This window comes from Hyperoodon ampullatus (genome assembly GCF_949752795.1).
Source record: "Hyperoodon ampullatus genome assembly, chromosome: 3".
NCBI lineage: Eukaryota > Metazoa > Chordata > Mammalia > Artiodactyla > Ziphiidae > Hyperoodon > Hyperoodon ampullatus.
The window spans coordinates 85,279,475-85,302,898 of record NC_136916.1 but is presented as its reverse complement, the minus strand read 5'-3'; the positions used below and the strand labels follow the sequence as shown (position 1 = coordinate 85,302,898).

Sequence of the window (23,424 nt, the reverse complement as noted above, 5' to 3'; positions counted from 1 at the left end):
ACATTGAACAAATACCTTTTTTTTTTTTTTTTGGCCATGCCGCACAGCATGCGGGACCTTAATTCCCTGACCAGGAATTCAAGTGGCTAAATATACAATGCCCCAAAGAGGTGGAGGAAAGAAACAGAAAAAAATATATTTGAAGAAAAGAATGGCCAACAACTTTCTAAACTTAATGAAAACTACAATCCCACAGATCCAGGAGGATCTGGCAAGGAGAGAAGAAGTGGAAGTAAACTATTTTGAAATATTCTTATCCTATATATGATGTGGTACAATATTACTTGAAGGTGGACTGTGATAACCCTAAGTAAAATACTGTAAACCCTAAAGCAACCACTAAAATAGTGAAACAAAAGAGTTACAGTTAATAAACCAAAAAAAACAAAAAAGAAATAAAACTACATCATAAAAATTACTTGATTAATCTAAAAGATGGCAGAAAAAGAAAAGGGGAACAAAGAACAGATGGGATAAACAGAAATCAAACAGCATAATGACAGATTCATACCTACTGTATCAATAATCACATTACGTGAAAATGGTCTGAAAACCTCAATTAAAAAGCAGATTGTCAGGGACTTCACTGGTGGCGCAGTGGTCAGGAATCCACCTGCCAATGCAGGAGACACAGGTTTGAGCCCTGGTCCTTCCACACGTCATGGAGCAACTAAACCCATGTGCCACAACGACTGAGCCCACATGCCACAATTACTGAAACCCATGGGCCTACAGCCTGTGCTCCACAGCAAGAGAAGCCACCGCAATGAGAAACCTGTGCACCACAATGAAGAGTAGCCTCCACTCGCCGTAACTAGAGAAAGCCTGTGCGCAGCAATGAAGACCCAACGCAGCCAAAAATAAATAAATAAATAAATAAATAAATTTTTAAGAAAAAGCAGATTGTCAGACTGGATCAAAAAGCAAGACCCAACTGTATGCCAACTATAAGAAATGCACTTTAAACATACAGACATAAATTTGTAATAAGGTTAGAAATAAGATATACCGCACTAAAATGTGACAAAACAAAGCTAAGCTAGACTGGCTATATTAATACCAAACAAAGTAGACTTCAGAGCAAAAAACATTATCAGCAATAAACAAGGTCATTTCATAATGAGGAGTGTCAATTAATAAGAAGCATAACAACCCTAAACGTTTATGCGCCTAGTAACTTCAAAATATATGAAGCAAAACTTGAGAGAACTGCAAAGAAAAATAGACAAATCCACAATTACAGTCTGAGATTTCAATACCCCTCAATGAATAAGTGATAGAAAGAGAAGGCAGAAAATCATCAAGGATACTGTAGACTTGAACACCACCATTCTTTTCAAGTAGCCATGGAACACTTACCAAAAGAAGACTATATTCTGGGTTATAAAATAAAGGAGTAAGTCAAAAGGATTTAAGTCATACAAAGTATGTTCTCTGACCACAAAGCAATCAAACTGGAAATCAAGAACAAAAATATTTCGGAAAATACTCCAATATTTGAAAACTAAATAACACACATCTAAATAATCCTTGGATTAAAGAGGTAATGAAAAGAGGAATTACAAAGTATTTTGAACTGAATAAAAATGAAAACATAATATATTACAATTTGTGGAATGCTGCTTACTTGCATGAAAATTTATAGCACTGGATGTCTATATTAGAAAAGAAGGTCTCAAATCAATGACCTTGGCTTCCAACATAAAAATCCAGAAAAAGAGCAAATTAGGGGACTTCTCTTATGGTTCAGTGGTTAAGGATCTGCCTTCCAATCCAGGGGACACGGGTTCGATCCCTGGTCGGGGGACTAAAACCCCACATGCCATGGGGCAATGAAGCCCGCCCACTGCAACTACTGAACACGCAAGCCACAACTAGAGAGCCGGCATGCCGCAACTACAGAGCCCACACACGCTGGAGCCCACACCCCATTTGGAGTGTCACAAATACTGAGCCCACACGCCACAACTAGAGAGAGAAGCCCACGCGCTGCAACAAAGGATCCCACATGCTGCAACTAAGACCTAACGCAGCCAAAAATAAAATAAATAAATAAATATTCTTTTAAAAAGAGCAAAGTAAACCCAAAGCAAGCAGAAGAAAGGAAATAAAAAACATCAAAGAAAAAATCAATGAGAAAAAACAAAACAAACAAAACAAAAAAGACATGGAAAAATCAATGAGGGACTCCCCTGGTGGCACAATGGTTAAGAATCCACCTGCCAATGCAAGGGACACGGGTTTGATCCCTGGTCCAGGAAGATGCCACATACCGCAGAGCAACTAAGCCTGTGTGCCAAAACTACTGAGCCTGCATTTTACCATCCGCAAGCCACAACTACTGAGCCCGCGTGCCACAACTACTGAAGCCCATGTACCTAGAACCCATGCTCCACAACAAGAGAAGCCACAGCAATGAGAAGCCCGCACACTGAACGAAGAGTAGCCCCCGCTTGCCGCAACTAGAGAAAGCCTGAGCACAGCAACGAAGACCCAACACAGCCTAAAATAAATAAATAAATAAATATGTTTTTAAAAAACCAGTGAAACCAAATATGTTCAGAAGATGAATAAAAGTGATAAACCTCTAGCCAGGCTGATAATGAAAAAAAAAAAAAGAGAGAGAAGGCACAAATTACCAATTTCACAGAAATGAGTAATGAGAAATTACTACAGATTCTATAGATATTAAAAGACTGACAGAGTAATATTATGAACATTATGTAAATAAATTTGACAACTCAGATGAAGTGGGTAAATTCCTTGAAAGAGGGAAAATACCAAAGCTCAATCAAGAAAGAACAAATAGGGCTTCCCTGGTGGCGCAGGGGTTGAGAGTCCACCTGCCGATGCAGGGGACACGGGTTCGTGCCCGGGTCCAGGAAGATCCCACATGTCATGGAACGGCTGGGCCCATGAGACATGGCCGCTGAGCCTGCACGTCGGAGCTTGTGCTCCGCAACGGCAGAGGTCACAGCAGTGAGAGGCCTGCGTACCGCAAAAAAAAAAAAAAAAAAAAAAAAGAAAGAACAAATAAACTAAATAGCCCTATATCTAAAAAAGAAACTAAAGTCCTACTTAAAGACCTTCCCACAAAGAAAATTCCAGGCCCAAATGGCTACACTGGTGAATTCTACCAAATATTACAACAGTATACACAAAAATATACATATAAATATACATATTTATACCATGGTCCTACCTTTACACTCCATGCTAAGTTGTTCTATTAGCAACATGGAATTCTTATAATTAGAGTAAAGCATCTGGCAATCGTCAAAAGCTGTTTCAGATGATTGAGTTAAGTCATCAAGGTCATCCATAGAATTAATTTGCTCTTTGACCTACAAATAAAAAATACTATTTCACAATGTCCCCAAAATACTTATAAAATATACTAAGTGTACAGAGGTGATAAATATCTCTTTATTAAAGTAAAAACACAGATACTTCTTAAAAGAACAGATTTTTATCAAAGGGATAATTTTATCAACACTGTTTCTAAATTATTTTTTCAAAGTAAATGTTTCTACCACAAAGGAAGATTTTCTATTTTTCCACTATACCTTTCACAAAGTAATTTTTTACTACAGGATAATATTTTTTATAATTAATTTTTTACTCTACCTTGTTCTTTTCATTAGATGTTTCCTTTGTAGCCCTAAAAAAACAAACGATTCTTTTCAGGCAAATATTAAATACTTAAAATACAAAGAATACCTAAACCTATTGTTTTTTACATGAAATCTTTGCATTGGTAATTAATTTTCTATAAAAGAGATTAAAAAATAAATAGAAAGAGTAACATTAAAGGACAAAGAAAATACACCATAATAATATTAACAAAGCATTAAATTAGATTAAGCTGACAATCAAAGGAAAAGGAAAAACATAATGTTACTTGCATTATTTGATAGGAAGAAATATACCGGGTTTTTTGTTATCGTCATTTTCAATAAAAACTAACTTTATGGCACTAAAACCTATTTGGAAAGTATTAAGTCCTATATGAAAGAAACCCTTTTTTAATAATCATGATATTAGCTTTTTGAGGACTTACTATGTAATTGCTATGCATTATTATAAGCACCTTACATGTCTTAAAGGCATTTTAATCCTCACAACAATTCTGGGAGAGAGGTAATACATTAGGTCCTTTTTACACAGGAAGAAATGCAGCACAGAAAGGCTAAGTAACTTGCCCAAGCCCATACAGCAGATCAGCAGCTGACCCAGAATTCAAACCCAGGAAATCTGGCTTCAACACTTGTGTTTCACAATATGATGAGAAGGTAATATTTATTTTTAAGTGTTTTTAAGTGATATGATAGCAAATGAATCTGTATTATTATTCCATGTCTAGTTATAACTATAAATAATAATTTCTGAATCTTACACATATTTTTCAAAAATAAAAAGACTTTAGACCCAGGCAATATTGGAATTCTATTTTCAATAAAGATTTGCTTTTGTAAAGAAATTCATCAACCCATTGATGAGGGTTTCATTCACCCATTCATTCATTCACCCATTCAGCTGTTTATTCATACATTCAACATATACTTAGCGCACAATACGTGTTAATGACACTTTTGGTATAGGAAGCATGACTTTTGTAATTTAGAACTTTATAATCCAAAAGTAATAATCTGTGATAGATTGTTAATAGTTTTTTTCCTATCAAATATAAACAAAATCTTACCCTTTTCCCTGGAATCTAAACCACTATGAAGTTAACATAATCTGTTTTAGAGCACCTTACAAAACCATAGCCACTCATGATGATACTGTCATCTAGAATTATCAAGGAATGATTAAATCCTTTTCAGTATGGCCTAAATGTTTGTAAATTTATGATTATATAATTTTTAAAAATCTACGTATGATAGAATAACTTTTAAGTACTCATCTGCATATTCAATTATATAAGAATATTACACTTCAAAATCAATGAACAAGCCCTTACCATAAAACTATACGTGAATAGAAGTATTATGTACAATTAGTTTACTATAATATTTTAAAGGTAATGTAATACAATCAATAAGCTTTCTAATATTGGACATGCAAACAAGATTAAACTGAATAAATGCATCCTCTACTGGCTCATTTCCAACAGCATACAAACATACTCTAAAAACTCCCATCTTAACATAAAAAGAGAAAGGAAACTCCCTTGAACTCCACATTCCTCTTCAGTTACCATCCAGTTCTCTATTGCCTTTCCCAGTAAATATTCCCTAAGGAGCCGTTTATACTTATTCACTACAGTCCAGCTTCCATGGGGAATATTTATTGAAACTACTTCTGGTCAAAGCCACTCATCCTCATCTTAACCTTTCAGCAGCGTTCATCTGGTATAGTTGAGAATACTCCTGTCATGGCCTGTACACTATATTATGCTGTTCTATTTCCAGAAAAAGTATTCAGTGCTAATATTTCTTGACCTAAAAGAATTTGTAGATTTTACCTGCCATCATCCTGATCTACTCCACTTAAACTGCTGTCATCCTTCATGTGTAGCAGACCACCAATCAGTGAATCAGCCTTCTCAAACATTGGTGTAATCACACATTCTTTTGATGTCCAGTTTTCATTTTCCTTTTTCTTTACTTCCTTCATGTGCACGCCAGGACCGCTACTTTAAAAAATCCATTAAAAAGCCAATGTTTTCTAATAATTCTACTGATAAAGAATAAAAAACCAATTTTTGTAAAATTCCAACTCTTACCCATCATAAGTCATTTATTAGTTCACAAAACAGTTATGAAGTACCAACCATATGCAAGCAAATACAAATCCTTGCTTCAAAGACAGATACACAATTATGGTACAATGTGATATGTAAGAGTTGACACATGAAAGTTATAAGTGAACATAGGAAAGCTTTACAGAAGAGGTTAAATAAACAGAGGAGGTCATGAGGAAAAGAAAATGGAGAAAATCATTCTACTTGGTGATTAGAATGTGAGCACAAAGATTAGACACATGGAGTCTAGGTGTTTCCGAGAAACTTGGAAGGAAAAGTACAAAATACATGGAAGGAAGGAGAGAGATGAGTCTGGAAAGACATTCTGAAGAACCTCAAGTGCTACAATGAAAAGCTGAAGTTCACTACCTAAAAGCAATGACTCTTAGACATGGGAGTAATAATTAGATTTCTACTATATTTTTTTTGTTTTGTTTTGATATATAATAATGTTTAATTTGCATGATTTTTAAAAATAACATGAGGTACATAAAACACGAAAGAAGAACTCAAGGAAATATCTTGGGGGGAAAATTTACTTTTAAACACCCACATGTTGGGGTCATGTCAGCATCAGGGCTGAAAAATAGGTACCTCATAGTATCCCTCCACCACCAGCAACAATTTGGCATCTATCCACAGACAAAAGTGGCTTTGTGGCAGTTGCAGGATCCAGCACCATAAACCAAGGGACCTGGGAAGAGTCCTGCCCACCCAAGTGGTAACAGACATACAGACCACAGCCCAGCTGTGGACCCTGCATGGCCCATGAACTGGCTCCAGCCACTCTTAGCAATGTCCAGGGAACCCCTGGAAAACACTGTCTTAGACAATCACCCACAGACGAGAGAGCCTTTGTGGAAATCCAGGTTTCCAGCAGAGAAGTGCCAGCATACCACTGGAACAAAAAAATGCAAGTTGGGATACATTGGAGAGGGCAGTTATTAAAGACTGGAAGAGGTGACTGCTACTTCAAATTCAAAGACAGCAATGCAAAACTTCAAGTAACATAAAAAAAATCAAGAAAACATGACACTACCAAAAGATCACAATAATTTTCCAGTAACAAATCCCAAAGACATGGAGATGTGCAATCTACCTGACAGAGAATTCAAAATAGTAGTTTTAAGGAAACTCAGTGAGCTACAAGAAAACACAGAAAGACAACCCAATAAAATCAGGAAAGTAATACACAAACAAGATGAGGAGTTTAACAAAGAGATAGAAATAATAAAAAATAACCAAATGGATATTTTGGAGCTGAAGAATACAATGAATGAAAGGAAAAATGCAATAAAGAGCACTGACAGCAGAATGGATCAAACAGAAGAAAGAATCTGTGAGTTATGAGACAGGAGCTTTGACATTATCCAATCAGAGGAGAATAAAGAAAAAAAGAATGAAAAAGTGGGAAGAAAGCCTACATGAATTACCAGATACCATCAAAAGAAATAATTCATAAATCATTGCAGTTCCAGAAAGAGAAGATAGGGAGAAGGTGGCAGAAGCTTATTTAAAGAAAAAATGGTTGAGAACTTCCTAAACCTGGCGAGAGATTTGGATATCCAAGTTCCTAAAGCTCATAGGTCACCAAGCAAACTCAACTTAAAGAAATCCTCGCCAGGAGACATTATAACAAAACTGTCAAAAATCAAAGACAAAGAGAGAGTCTTAAAAGCAGCAAAAGTAAAGAGGCTTGTAAATTATAAGGGAACCCCCATAAGTCTATCAATGGATTTCAAGAGAGTAGGACGACATATTCAAAGTGCTAAAAGAAAAAACCTGCCAACCAAGAATACTCTATCCAGAAAAGTTGTCTTTCAGAAATGAAGGAGAGATAAAGGCTTTCCCAAACAAAGCAAAGCTGAGGGAGGTCATCACCACTAGACCTGCCTCACAAGAAATGCTGAAAGGAGTCTTCAAGCTGAAATCAAAGGACGCTAATTAGTAACATAAAATATATTTAAATATACAACACACTGGTAAAGGTAAGTATACAGTCAAATCCAGAATACTCTAATACTGTAATACGGTGGTGTGTTAACCAATTAACTCTAGTATTAAGGCTAAAGGACAAGAGTATTAGAAATAACTACAACCCTAGAAAAATATAAAATTTGTTAATCATGAACATTAGCTCAAATGAGAACTTGTTTTATAGGAAAATAACAATTATCTATTGTTAAATACTGACATAGGCTTACCTATCAGAATCTTCATTCTCCATGGTAGGAAACTGTTGGTTATTAGTTTTTCTGCTCTTTCTCTGTTGAATTAATCCACTATCATCAGCATCATATATGTTTTCTGATACTTCCATTTCACTACTTTTGTGCTTCTTCTTTGCTTCTTCAACCTTTAATGAAAGTTTGACACTACATATAATTGTTATTACCTTATTCATTATAAAGACCTTTTCATTGTCATTAATTACTTGACTCGGAGTTTGCCCCGGCTTTAAGCAATAAAAATAGTTTTGTGCTTACTTTAATTTTTTTAATTACAAGTCATTGAAATTTTTGTAAAGTCTGCTTCTTTCTGTTTGAGGAAAAGAAATAAAATTTTAAAAATTTCAAAAAGGGCTTTCTTCATGTGGTGCAGCTATTCACATCCACTCTTCCCTGTCTGATGGCAGAGACAGAGAAATAAAGAGACAAAGACACAAAATTTGTCCTCTTTGGTCTTTACCACCTGGATTTTGCATTAAACAGCCAAATTTAGAGGATGGGACACCTTGGTGCTTCAGTAACAAAAAGGAAACATCCTTCTTTCTGCACTGAAGCTATTCTTCCCCCACTGCCTTTTACAATTCTTTTTTCACTTGGATCCTGGGAATAGCAAAAAAGTGACGGTGTTCACTAAAATATATGAACCAAAGTTTAGCAAAAAACAGGAGTAGAGTGAAATTAATGAACTGTTAGTTAGTGTGGAATTCTGGAAAATGAGTAATGCCTCCCAATTTCACATTCAATAACCATGAAATTTTATAGCTAAAGGGTATAGAAGTAATTATCTACTTTAGCCCCACTATTTACCAATAATGGGAATAAAACCAAGAAAGGTTCAATGATTTGTCCAAAGCCCCTAAAGTGGCATTTCCTATCATTTCATGGCACCAAAAGAGATGATACAATTCTGTAACCCTGAATCTGATAAATTACCAAATGAATTCATCAGATTAATCAGATAAGTTAAAAGTGTGACTTTGGCAAAGTAATTTAATGCCTCAGTTGGGGGTAGGGCTCATCTCTTTTTCTTTTAAAGGAGAATATCTACAGATTTTTGTCTATCTTTAAAATTCAGTCAGTGCACCTTTTACACAAAAGAGCAAACACACAAATTTAAAAATCTATTACTGGAAGGAAAAAAAACCTCACTGCATGTCAAAACTCAGTTTTCTCCTTTGGAGATAAATACTGAATTTGTTTGGCTGAGGGTTTATACTACCTATATGAGAAAATCATACATGTCAAAACTTACCACATTTTATTAAACAACATAATGTAAAGGTCTGACTCAACAGAAACATCTGAGAGTGGTGACTAAAGAATATGTGGGAGTACATGTATTTGTTATTAAAAATATCTTGAAGTGGCCATGTTGGAATTCTAAGTGCCAAGCGATTGAGTAAAGCAGAGAAGATCGCATACACTAAAGCACAATAAAGAGATTAGTTTAGCAGGAATACGTGTTTATGTCCCTTCTTTCAGTCACTGCTTCCTTCCCATACTATAGAGTGTAACTTATATTTAAAACCCAATAGATTAAAAAAAAACCCCAAAACCCTAGCTTATTATATTTCTTAAGCAATTTCCTTTGTGGAAATTCTGGCTCAGAAGGTCACATGGTATGTAGCTAAATTAGTTTCCCAGTTCATATGAAAGACTGACAGAGAGAGACTTAGGTTGATTAAGGAACAAAAGCCAGGAAAATAGTTTCCTATTATTTAGATGGCAGAAGTAATCTATTTCTACACAATTACCTATTTAGCTGACCCCATTTTATTACTAAGTGGAAAATCAGAATGGATCAGATCATTGATAAAGAGAAAGAACAAAGTAGCAGCAAATGAACCTCTACCTCTTTTTGAAGTTGAATTTTCTGTTGTCTGAAAGCCAGGAACTCTACTTGTAACATGGCTATCTCATTCTTAAGCCTTTGCATATCTTGCTGTAATTCTTCATTTAGATACACTTTGGATGTTCTGTTACTATTCAGTGGAGAAGAACTCCCATTTTCTAATTCAGGTTGCATGCTTTTATAGTTATTAGCACTGCAATTATCTGCAAGCAATGGCTTCTGGAACCAGTCTTGTATTGGTTTGGTTTTCTTACAAGAATTTGGAACAGCAGAAATATCACGACTTTTTATTTGAATCATGTGTTTCATTTCATTGGAGCGGGCAAGCCATAAATCAAAAAGTCTTTTGGGATCACTAGACTGAGGTATACATCCGATGTCTTATTTCCAATTAGTGGTATTTTGGTTCATATTTTGTAACATTTGCATATCAAACTCTTGGTCTTCTTGCATTTCAAATGTAACTACTGGGTCCCTTACTTTTCTATTTTCTGTATCATTATAAAAACTCTCCTCATTTTTGTTAAAAACATGTTCAGTGTCTGGTTTATCACTTTCATAGTCTAATTTAATTTCATTTAAATAAAGCTGTGAAGATGATGGGCAAGCATGTCCCCAAGACCCAGAGGTTAAATAAGATGGAAAAACATTTTCAAGACTGGGTTCTTTTTGTTCAGGAAATGCTTGGAATGCTAGAGAGACAGATACTCCAAATGCAACTTTTGCCTCACAGTCAGGTATATTATTTGTCAAATTAGAAGGTATTTCCTTTATGTTTGCTCCTTCTTTAGGGTTATCATGTAGTGGCTCTTCCTCAGGACAAACAGTAATTTTGTATTTTTCAAAAGTTCCACCAAACTTCCACTTTAACTTATTTGTGATGTGTTTGAAGTTATTTTTCCACCCTAATTTGCCTTGTTTGATCCACATTTCCTCATGCTTTTGTACACAAGGAAGTCCTGAACATACAGATATGTCCTCTCTATCACATTCCTTATTCATTTCTGGTTCTTGAGGCATTTTTTGCAGATGCAAAAGCGGAAGATCAATTGGCTTGATTTGATTTTCAGATGTCTTTTCTGTCAGGGTACATGTTTGTAAAATAACTTTATCCTTAAGTAATCAAGTACGGACAAAGAAAAATTAGAAAATAATTAAACATTAACCATTAAACTTCTTAATCTATGTTTATCTACTCACAAATCACTGGATTACAACTAAGAAGTGAAAAATAACTTGCCTTAGCCTGAAACAGGAGAAAAACATGAACTCACAAACCCAATTTTGTCACTGTTTGTTTGAACTAAATAATTCATATATGTTAAATCTACCAAAAATGAATTAGGGGATGATTTTTAATGTCACAAAGGCTTCCTTACTTAAAAATATTTCACCTCACCATACCTTAAAAAGTCCCTATATGCACGTAAGGATTTTTTTTTTTTTAAGGACTAGTAACTGGAGAATAGACAAACCTTAAATTACAAGGAGCCAAAATCAATTAATACCAATCAGAAAGAGGAACAAATTCCTAAATTTTAATGCAAATTATATACTATGATAGTATTATACGTTGATATAATACCTGCTTTCATTCAGTTATATTATATTCTAATATCCACTAATGAAAGTGGATAAAACATTGTTTAATATTATTTAATGGTTTCCTACCCTGAAATGAAATAAATTACAAAGTTATTGTCTGTATCCTAACAACAAAGGTCCAATTCTGGAAGGTCTGCTTCCTTAATAGGCAATTGGGTTGACTGTATGACCCCTTCTTCCCTGAATGTAGATCTTTAGGTCGATTACATAGAGGTCACAAGACAGAATAAATCTTTAATCTTGGCATTAGTGACTGGCAACTTGAAACTGTAAATTTTGAACAGCTGGGAATGATTTCTCCTTCCATGAATCTAACTCACGGACCATCACTGATATACTGTTCATAATTTCAACTGCTTAATCATATGATTCAGTATTTGATTATCACCTTCTTTATCATGTAAGGAAGCAGCAAACAATATTCAGGAAATTTTTTTGCCTCAATTCCAAGGAAAAGTTTAACTATAAATTATAACAGATTCTAACAATATTTTAACCTTTGTAATTAAAGCACTATAAAAACTAAATATTAAATTATTATCTATCAATTCTAAGAGGTTAATTTTGAAAGGTAATTTCATTTGAACTCTGTTATGTTGTTAAAGCATAGAAAACAATATTGAGCCAGAAATTTACATTTACATTTTTACATACCTGTGAGTGGTTATTTTCACTTCCATCAAGCCTTTCTTGTGCTTCCTCCGATGTTATTTCTAAGTCTAGTTCTGCTGACAAATCTATATGTTTAGTTAAAATTAACTACTTAGAACACTTAGATAAAACACATAATCTTTATAAAAATAGATTTAAAAAATTTTATCAAATGACAATTTAAATTAAGCTTAATCTTTAGCTGAATATTTACTTCTTTAAGAAATACTTCTAATTACCTAAAACTCCAACAAACCATCTGGGAAATACCAGATGTCACCAGGTTACAGGCACACAAACATCTCAAAGATTCATTTACAAATTCATCCACCAAACATCAATGAACAGAACAATCAAAAACCAAACAAAGGGTTTCCCTGGTGGCGCAGTGGTTGAGAGTCCGACTGCTGATGCAGGGGACACGGGTTCGTGCCCCAGTCCGGGAAGATCCCACATGCCACAGAGCTGCTGGGCCCGTGAGCCATGGCCGCTAGGCCTGTGCGTCTGGAGCCTGTGCTCCGCAGTGGGAGAGGCCACAACAGTGAGCGGCCCGCATACCGCAAAACAAACAAATGAACAAACAAAATATAAAAATACAGGACAAACATAGAAAGTCACAATATACTCTGTTCTCTACTTCATAATAGTACCTATTTAACAACACACCAAGCTTCAACTGCAACGTTATTCATGGTTTCCAAAATTACTGTTACTTTTCATGCTTTTATCAGTTCCTTAATCTGAAATGTTTTCCTCTACTCTTCTGACAAAGTTCTTTTCATCTTTTAAGACTCAGCCTGCTTTGTGAAGTCCTCCTTGATTACCGCTCTCTTTCCCCAAATAGGTGTCTCTTTCCTAGTAGCTACCTTAGTACTTTATAGATTTTTCTAGTGTATCTTCATCACCTGAACTGTAAATTATTTCTTCACATCTATCCTCTTTGCTTCTAGACTGTAGAGGACAATCTCTTGAAATCATCTTTGTATAAACAGTCTTTATTTTACTCAATAATTATTTATTGAGTTCCTGCTCAGTACTAAACATGGAGTTTAAAGAAGAATGTAGATAAAAGGTGTCAGGGATGGCTTTTCTAGAGATAATGCCTGAGCTGAGACTTACACAGTGAGGTCAGTCAGATTCAAGGGAATAGAGGGCAGGAAAGGCAGAGAGCATGGAAAGCTGTAGCAAGACAGGCAGAGAAGCATACATAAAACAGGGTGAATATTTGTCTAAAATACAGGGATAGATGAGAGAGCATCACCAGCAGTTCAGAATTCCAGAGCAAAGGACAGACAGAAAGGGCTAGAGAGGGAGAGTCAGGTAGAAGTTAGATTATGAAAGCCTCGTGTCATTCTAAGATGGCTGGACATTAATATGCTTTAAAGAGTGGTTCACGATCACTGGTGCATTTGAGATAGATCACTCTAAATGCTGCGGGAGGGATGAATTTGAAGGCCATACAAATAAATAGAGGGAGAAGAATTTGATGGCATTATAATGCAAAAAAAAAAGATGATGCAGGCCTACACTGAGGGACTGTTTCCAGAAATATTTAGGATATAAAATTACCAGGACCCAGCATAGAATAAATCTTTATTAAATAAATAAATGCACGAATCCTGGGCCCCTCAAGAACTAGACTCTGCTTATTACTTTATAAAAGGTATCAACTGAGAAGAGAAATGATCTGCATGAACTGTTTTAAATTGCTTGTATTTAGTTTCCAGTTTTCCTGTTTCACATCTTCCTGTGTTGAGGGGGCTCGTGTAGGTGTTTCGTTTGAATTTGTGCTTCTTGGACCTACCAAGCTCATGGAGAAATGAGAGCAAACAAGTCACTTGTATAGATAAAAAAAAACTTTGAGTTTACAGCTTGTAGTCACTACTCTAGGAGATAACTGAGAATCTTTTGTAAATGTAACATTAATTCCACAGGTAAGGAAAGACAAGAAGATAAAACTATAGGACTGGAAAAAGAAAACAGTGTATGATTTATTACTATAGCCCTGATCATATGACTGATTAAGGGCACTAAATTAATCGGTATTTATGTAGAACATATATTAGATGTGGTTAATCAATAGACTGGGCATCCTAGTAGAATTAGAATTGATTTTCCTTACACTATCTTTAAATGATCAGCACTCCTTAAAACCAATATCCCTTGTGAACTATTAATTCATTAAAAATAATAAGTTGATATACTATGTGGACACAGCTAAGAAGGAGGGATTATGTAGCAATCCGCAATGACTCCCATTACTGCTGGGAAAGCCAATTCTAAAATATATAAACTCATAGAAAATACAAGAAAAAGTTTAGTATTGGTTTGGAGGTGATTTTTTCATTACATTGAATATAGTTATAACTAATACTAATGAATTCAGAGCTAAACAAAAATAAAGCTAAGAAAGTACATTTTGAGAAGGGAATCTTGAGATGTCTACCTAGGTTTCCCAACTAGTCCCAAAGTTCTAAATATAATCTTCCTACCCACTCTCAGGTGTATGTTAAATACTAGCCTAACGAACCTACTCTCTCTCCTAATTCCCTTTGTTATTTATTATGTTGCTTTGGTCAGAGGAAGAAGGCAAACGTCTTGCTGAAAGACGTTTGGCTGCAGGTTGAATAAAAGGAGTAAACACAAAGCAGATTTTGCCACAAAATGATTTTGGAAACATCAGGATTATGGTGAAGCCATGCCGAGGTGGCCTACGGTTGAGTGCTCTGTGCTTATTTATTACATTGTTTGCTTTCTCTGTTTTCTGGCAGTTGTGACTCACACAGGTCAAGGAGCGTGTAATCCCCTAACAGAAACAACACTCCGATATTAATCTTTTCTTTATCTGTTAAGGTCATCTGTCCAAATTCTGTGGGTGCTGACTGATTTTTGGTCATTGATTGTGACACAAATGGATATTTATCATCAACTTTCAAATGCCCAGCTCTTTGACAAGTCTCATTATTGAGCGACAAACTAGCAGAATCCCAATCTGAAAAATCTGAAAACAAAGTTTCCGTTTATTAGAATGTGAATACTAATACAAATTTGACTAACCTGAACAAATTCTTTCTTCAGAGAAGCAGTCCCATGTCCTCCTCTCCCCCCAAACACACTATTCCTTCATGGCTTATTGTATCTTACACGTCATTGCCATTCATATAGATATGTTAACTATTGCCTCTCATTTTTTCTAATTTTTAATTTTCTAGTGTTACTTACTTTGATTCACTCATCAATCTCTATTACATATTCTGTATACCTTTAGAGCTTTATTAATAATTATGTCTCTTCAACATATAAATTTTTTCATTAACAAATTATGTCTAACCATTTATTTTATGTTTAAATATGCATGACAGTATTGTGTGTTCCAGAGACATGGGTTTTAAAAAATATTTTAATGAATGGTACTACTTTAATACAATGAGATGGTCTTTCTTCAATGTAGCAATATATTCAGAACTCATTTTTTAAGGCTTGGATAAATATCATAAATTTACAAAAGAAATGATAGCCTTGAGTGACTAATTGTTTCCTGGTAAAAATAGGATAAGTCTAGGTCCACACTAGATCCAAAGAGCATACAGTGCCATGACACAGGAAATGAATACATAACAAAAATATTTTCCTTTTTTTTAACGAAAGTAAAATTGTCAGATTTCAATTTCTGAAGACAAATAAGAGCTGAACCAAGATGGTGGAGTAGAAGGATATGCTCTCAGTCCCTCTTGTGAGAACACCAGAATCACTACTAGGTGCTGGACAATCATTGACAGGAAGACACTGGAACTCACCAAAAAAGATACCCCACATCCGAAGATAAAGGAGAAGCCACAATGAGACAGTAGGAGGGGCGCAGTCACAGCAAAATCAAATACCATAACAGGTGGGTGGGTGACTCATAGACTGGAGAACACTTATACCACAGAAGTCCACCCACTGGAGTGAAGGTTCTGAGCCCCACATCAGGCTTCCCAACCTGGGGGTCCGGCAACAGGAAGAGACATTCCTAGAGAATCAGGCTTTGAAGCCTAGTGGGATTTGACTGCAGGACTTTGACAGGACTGGGGGAAAAACAGACTCCACTCTTGGAGGGCACACACAAAGTACTGTGCGCAGTGGGACCCAGAAGAAGGAGCAGTGACCCCACGGGAGACTGAACCAGACATACCTGCTAGTGTTGGAGGGTCTCCTGCAGAGGCGGGGGGTGGCTGTGGCTCATCATGGGGACAAGAACATGGGCAGCAGAAGTTCTGGGAAGTACTCCTTGGCGTGAGCCCTCCCAGAGTCTGCCATTAGACCTACCAAAGAGCCCAGGTAGGCTCTACTCTTAGGTTGCCTCAGGCTAAACAACCAACAGGGACGGAACCCAGCACCACCCATCAGCTGTCAAGTGGATTAAAGTTTTACTGAGCTCTACTCACCAGAGCAACACCCAGCTCAACCCACCACCACTCCCTCCCATCAGGAAACCTGCACAAGCCTCGTAGATAGCCTCATCCACCAGAGGGCAGACAGGAGAAACAAGAACTACAATCCTGCAGCCTGTGGAACAAAAACCACATTCACAGACATATACACAGGATGAAAAGGCAGAGGGCTATGTGACAGGTGAAGAAACAAGATAAAACCACAGAAGAACAACTAAATGAAGTGGAGATAGGCAACCTTCCAGAAAAAGAATTCAGAATAATGATAGTGAAGATGATCCAGGACCTCAGAAAAACAATGGAGGCAAAGATCAAGAAGATGCAAGAAATGTTTAACAAAGACCTAGAAGAGTTAAAGAACAAACAAACAGAGATGAACAATACAATAATTGGAAAGAAAACTACACTAGAAGGGATCAATAGCAGAATAACTGAGGCAGAAGAACAGATAAGTGACCTGGAAGACAGAATGGTGGAATTCACTGAGCAGAAGAGAATAAAGAAAAAAGAATGAAAAGAAATGAAGACAGCCTAAGAGATGTCTGAGACAACATTAAATGCAACAACATTCGCATTATAGGGGTCCCAAAAGGAGAAGAGAGAGAGAAAGGACCAGAGAAAATATTTGAAGAGATTATAGTCGAAAACTTCCCTAACATGGGAAAGGAAATACCCACTCAAGTCCAGGACGTGCAGCAAGTCCCATATAGGATAAACCCAAAGAGAAACATGCCGAGACACACAGTAATCAAATTGGCAAAAATTAAACACAAAGAAATATTACTGAAAGCAGCAAGGGAAAAACGACAAATAACATACAAGGGAACTCCCAAAAGGTTAACAGCTGATTTCTCAGCAGAAACTCTACAAGCCAGGAGGGACTGGCATGATGCACTTAAAGTGATAAAAGGGAAGAACCTACAACCAAGATTACTCTACCTGGCAAGGATCTAATTCAGACTCCATGGAGAAATCAAAAGGTTTACAGACAAGCAAAAGCTAAGAGAATTCAGCACCACCAAACCAGCTCTACAACAAATGCTAAAGGAACTTCTCTAAGTGGGAAACACAAGAGAAGAAAAGGACCTACAAAAACAAACCCAAAAGAATTAAGAAAATGGTCATAGGAACATACATATTGATAATTACCTTAAACGTGAATGGATTAAATGCTCCAACCAAAAGACACAGGCTTGCTGAATGGATACAAACACAAGACCCATATATATGCTGTCTACAAGAGCCCCACTTCAGACCTAGGGACACATATAGACTGAAAGTGAGGGGATGGAAAAAGATATTCCATGCAAATGGAAATCAAAAGAAAGCTGGAGTAGCAATACTCATATCAGATAAAATAGACCTTAAAATAAAGAATGTTACAAAAGACAAGGAAGGACACTATATAATGATCAAGGGATCAATCCAAGAAGAATATATAACAATTATAAATATATATGCACCCAACATAGGACCACCTCAATATATAAGGCAACGGCTAACAGCTGTAAAAGAGGAAATCAACAGTAACACAATAATAGTGGGGGACTTTAACACCTCACTTGCACCAATGGACAGATCATCCAAAATGTAAATAAATAAGGAAACAGAAGCTTTAAATGACACAATAGGCCAGATAGATTTAATTGATATTTATAGGACATCCCATCCAAAAACAGCAGATTACACTTTCTTCTCAAGTGCGCACAGAACATTCTCCAGGATAAATCACATCTTGGGTCACAAACCAAGCCTCAGTAAATTTAAGAAAATTGAAATCATATCAAGCATCTTTTCTGACCACAACACTATGAGATTAGCAATGAATTACAGTGGAAAAACACAAAATACACAAACACATGGAGGCTAAACAGTAAATTACTAAATAACCAAGAGATCACTGAAGAAATCAAAGAGGAAATCAAAAAATACCTAGAGACAAATGACAATGAAAACACAACAATCCAAAACCTATGGGATGCAGCAAAAGCAGTCTTAAGAGGGAAGTTTATAGCTATACAAGCCTACCGCAAGAAAAAAGAAAAATCTCAAATAAATAATCTAACTTTATACCTAAAGGAACTAGAGAAAGAAGAACAAACAAAACCCAAAGTTAGCAGAAGGAAAGAAAACATAAAGATCAGAGCAGAAATAAATGAAATACATACAAAGAAAACAATAGCAAAGATCAATAAAACTAAAAGCTGGTTCTTTGAGAAGATAAACAAAATTGATAAACCATTAGCCAGACTCATCAAGAAAAAGAGGGAGAGGACTCAAATCAATAAAATTAGAAATGAAAAAGGAGAAGTTACAACAGACACCGCAGAAAGACAAAGCATCTTAAGAGACTACTACAAGCAACTCTATGCCAATAAAATGGACAACCTGGAAGAAATGGACAAATTCTTAGAAAGGTATAACCTTCCAAGACTGAACCAGGAGAAACAGAAAATATGAACAGACCAATCACAAGTAATGAAATTGAAGCTGTGATTAAAAATCTTCCAACAAACAAAAGTCCAGGAGCAGAGGGCTTCACAGGTGAATTTTATCAAACATTTAGAGGAGAGCAAACACCCATCCTTCTCAAACTCTTCCAAAAAATTGCAGGGGAAGGAGCACTCCCAAACTCATTTTACAAGGCCACCATCACCCTGATACCAAAACCAGACAAAGATATGACAAAAAAAGAAAATTACAGACCAATATCACTGATGATGCAAAAATCCTCAACAAAATACTAGCAAACAGAATCCAACAATGCATTAAAAGGATCATACACTATGATTAACTGGGATTTATCCCAGGGATGCAAGGATTCTTCAATATACACAAATCCAACAATGTGATACACCATATTAACAAATTGAAGAATAAAAACCATATGATCATCTCAATAGATGCAGAAAAAGCTGCCAACAAAATTCAACACCAATTTATGATAAAAACTCTCCAGAAAGTGGGCATAGAGGGAACGTACCTCAACATAATAAAGGTTATATATTACAAACCAAGAGCAAACATCATTCTCAATGCTGAAAAACTGAAAGCATTTCCTCTAAGATCAGGAACAAGACAAGGGTGTCCACTCTCACCACTATTATTCAACATACTTTTGGAAGTCCTAGCCTCAGCAATCAGAGAAGAAAAAGAAATAAAAGGAATATAAATTGCAAAAGAAGAAGTAAAACTGTCACTGTTTGCAGATGACATGATACTATACATACAGAATCCTAAAGATGCCACCAGAAAACTACCAGAGCTAATCAAAAAATTTGGTAAAGGTGCAGGATACAAAATTAATGCACAGAAATCTCTTGCATTTCTATACACTAATGATGAAAAATATGAAAGAGAAATTAAGGAAACACTCTCATTTACCATTGCAACAAAAAGAATAAAATACCTAGGAATAAACCTACCTAGGGAGACAAAAGATCTGTATGCAGAAAAGTATAAGACACTGATGAAAGAAATTAAAGATGATACCAACAGATGGAGAGATAAACCATGTTCTTGTATTGGAAGAATTAATATTGTGAAAATGACTATACTACCCAAAGCAACCTACAGATTCAATGCAATCCCTATCAAATTACCAATGGCATTTTTTACAGAACTAGAACAAAAAATCTTAAAATTTGTATGGAGACAAAAAAGACCCCGAATACCCAAAGCAGTCCTGAGGGAAAAAAAACGCAGCTGGAGGAATCAGACTCCCTGACGTCAGGCTATATTACAAAGCTACAGTAATCAAGACAATATGGTACTGGCAGAAAAACAGAAACATAGATCAATGGAAAAAGATAGAAAGTCAAGAGGGAAACCCACGCACCTATGGTCAACTAATCTATGACAAAGGAGGCAAGGATATACAATGGAGAAAAGACATTCTCTTCAATAAGTGGTGCTGGGAAAACTGGACAGATACATGGAAAGAATGATATTAGAACACTCCCTAACACCATACACAAAAATAAACTCAAAATGGATTAGAGACCTAAATGTAAGACTGGACACTATAAATCTCTTAGAGGAAAACATAGGAAGAACACTCTTTGACATTAATCACAGTAAGATCTTTTTTGATCCACCTCCTAGAGTAATGGAAATAAAAACAAAAATAAACAAATGGGACCTAGTGAAACTTCAAAGCTTTTGCACAGGAAAGGAAACCATAAACAAGATAAAAAGACAACCCTCAGAATGGGAGAATATATTTGCAAACAAATCAAGAGACAAAGGATTAATCTCCAAAACATATAAACAGCTCATGCAGCTCAATATTAAAAAAAACAAACAACCCAATCCAAAAATGGGCAGAAGACCTAGATAGACAGTTCTCCAAAGAAGACATACAGATGGCCAAGAAGCACATGAAAAGCTGTTCAACATCACTATTAGAGAAATACAAATCAAAACTAGAATGAGGTATCACCTCACACCAGTTAGAATGGGCTTCATCAGAAAATGTACAAACAACAAATGCTGGAGAGGGTATGGAGAAAAGAGAACCCTCTTGCACTGTTGGTGGGAATGTAACTGATACAGCCACTATGGAGAACAGTATGGAGGTTCCTTAGAAAACTAAAAATAGAATTACCATATGATCCAGCAATCCCACTACTGGGCATATACCCAGAGAAAACCATAATTCAAAAAGACACATGCACCCCAATGTTCACTGCAGCAGTATTTACCGTAGGCAGGTCATGGAAGCAACCTAAATGCCCATCGACAGACGAATGGATAAAGAAGATGGGGTACATATATACAATGGAATATTACTCAGCCATAAAAAAGGAATGAAATTGGGTCATTTGTTGAGACGTGGATGGATCCAGAGACTGTCATACAGAGTGAAGTAAGTCAGAAAGAGAAAAACAAATATCGTATATTAACGCATATATGTGGAACCTAGAAAAATGGTACAGATGAACTGGTTTGCAGGGCAGAAATTGAGGCACAGTTGTAGAGAACAAACGTATGGACACCAAGGGGGGAAAACCGCAGGGGGTTGGGGATGGTGGTGGGATGAATTGGGCGATTGGGAATGACATGTATACACTGATGTGTATAAAATTGATGACTAATAAGAACCTGCCATATATATTAAAAAAAAGACAAATCAAAGAAAAAAGCAAGAAATGTAAAAGTGAAAGTTTAAAGCCTGTTTCATCACAAGCGTCCCTTTATCATTTCACATCCATGAGCTCTGTAAATGGTTTAAAACAGTGGTTCTCAAGTGTCACCTGAGCATCCCTGGAGTCCAAAGACTCAACCGTTCAAGGGGTCCAAGAGGTCAAAACTATTTTCACAATAACAGTAAACGTTATTTCCATTCTCATTCTGTTTTAAGTGTACAGAGCAGTTTTCCAGAGACAAGATATGTGATAACATCATACTTCTAATGGCTAATAGAATGTATGATTGTGTGTGCTTGTATTTTAAATTTTCCAGTTTTATTTGCAAATACAGTAAACATCAGTAGATACAACCTACTTAAACAAAAGTTCCTTGGAATTCTCAATAATTTTTAAAAGTATACAAGGATCCTATATCTGCATCATAAAAAAAAACAAACAAATAAATAAAAGGATCTTAAAGCCCAAAACTTTCAGAATTACTGTTTTAAAAGATTGTGTCTATCAAATCGTCATTAAGGTATGATTACTTTCCCCCACTTTTTTTTTTTTTTTTTTTTTTGTCGTACGCGGGCCTCTCACCGCTGCGGCCTCTCCCGTTGCGGAGCACTGTCTCCGGACGTGCAGGCTAAGCGGCCATGTCTCAGCGGCCATGGCTCGCGGGCCCAGCCGCTCCATGGCACGCGGGATCCTCCTAGACCGGGGAACGAATCCGCGTCCCCTGCATCGGCAGGCGGACTCTCAACCACTGTGCCACCAGGGAAGCCCTCCCCCACTTTTAATAATCAAAGACGCACACACACATACACTCACACAGAGTCTGCTAATCAAAACATCTGGTTGGCTTAAGCTCATCCATGTAACACCACTAAAATGAAATAATTAAATTTGAAATACAATTGACATGTTAGCAAGTGAAGCTTTACTCTAGGTTAAGGTCAGAATTCTAATAAGCATTTTATAAAACTGGAAAAATCTTAGAATCTAATAATTTACCTCTGAAAATCCCTAAGAAGTACAGAGATTCCAAACTGAGAACTTTAGGGTATTGAAACATACATAGAAACATCTGAGTTAAAGCTTACATTTTAAAAATATCTTTTTCTTATGCTTGTAAATATCTTTTTTTCAAAACATGGATACCAACAATAACATGTGCCTTATTTATGTCAAATCCTTCAATTAAACTTGCAAAAACAAAAAAGAATTAGGAATATGAAGGCTGTGAGCATTTCAAATATTTTAGTGTACTTCTTTCCAGAGTGAAATTTGCACTGCAAAATTTACCTGATCTGGCTGTTTGTAAATCCTTCATTCCTACTGTTTTATTAGGAACAGGATCTTTCACTCTAACTGCAGGCTGAATGGGTTTTGAAACAAGTTGATTAATAAATAATATACATTTGATACAATCTGTAGTTAATAATTCAAGACAAAAATATAAGTTTTTACCTTCAAGTGAGGATATTTTTCAGGAGAATCTAAAAGGCAAAAGGGACATAAAATCAATTACACTTAACTATGAAAGCCAACTATATATTCATGCAGTTAGTACTGAGCAGAATCCTCATGCTTGGCCTTGGCAGTGAATACTTTAGGTTTTGGTGTTTTGTTTCTTGGGGGAAGTTAGGACTGCAACAAGACAGACGTATGAATCCACTATAGATACTGAAGAAAAAATAGGAGTACAGGTTTAACAAAACATGCAGTTAAGATTTCAAAAGTAAGATTATGTTCCAAAAGCCTTTATAAAATAGAA

General features: G+C 35.9%; 1 protein-coding gene across 1 annotated transcript in view; it reads right to left on the bottom strand.

The window, feature by feature from the left end:
• LOC307050998 (ankyrin repeat domain-containing protein 26-like) overlaps nucleotides 1-23,003 on the bottom strand; it is a 60,374-nt gene extending 37,371 nt beyond the window's left edge. Inside the window, 7 exon segments of the mRNA XM_079701312.1 lie at nucleotides 512-613; nucleotides 3,203-3,344; nucleotides 3,628-3,661; nucleotides 5,471-5,641; nucleotides 7,954-8,105; nucleotides 12,089-12,171; nucleotides 22,953-23,003. Coding sequence (XP_079557438.1) covers nucleotides 512-613; nucleotides 3,203-3,344; nucleotides 3,628-3,661; nucleotides 5,471-5,641; nucleotides 7,954-8,105; nucleotides 12,089-12,171; nucleotides 22,953-22,980 — 712 coding nt within the window. The 5' untranslated portion in view covers nucleotides 22,981-23,003.
• Nucleotides 23,004-23,424: the final 421 nt, after the last annotated feature.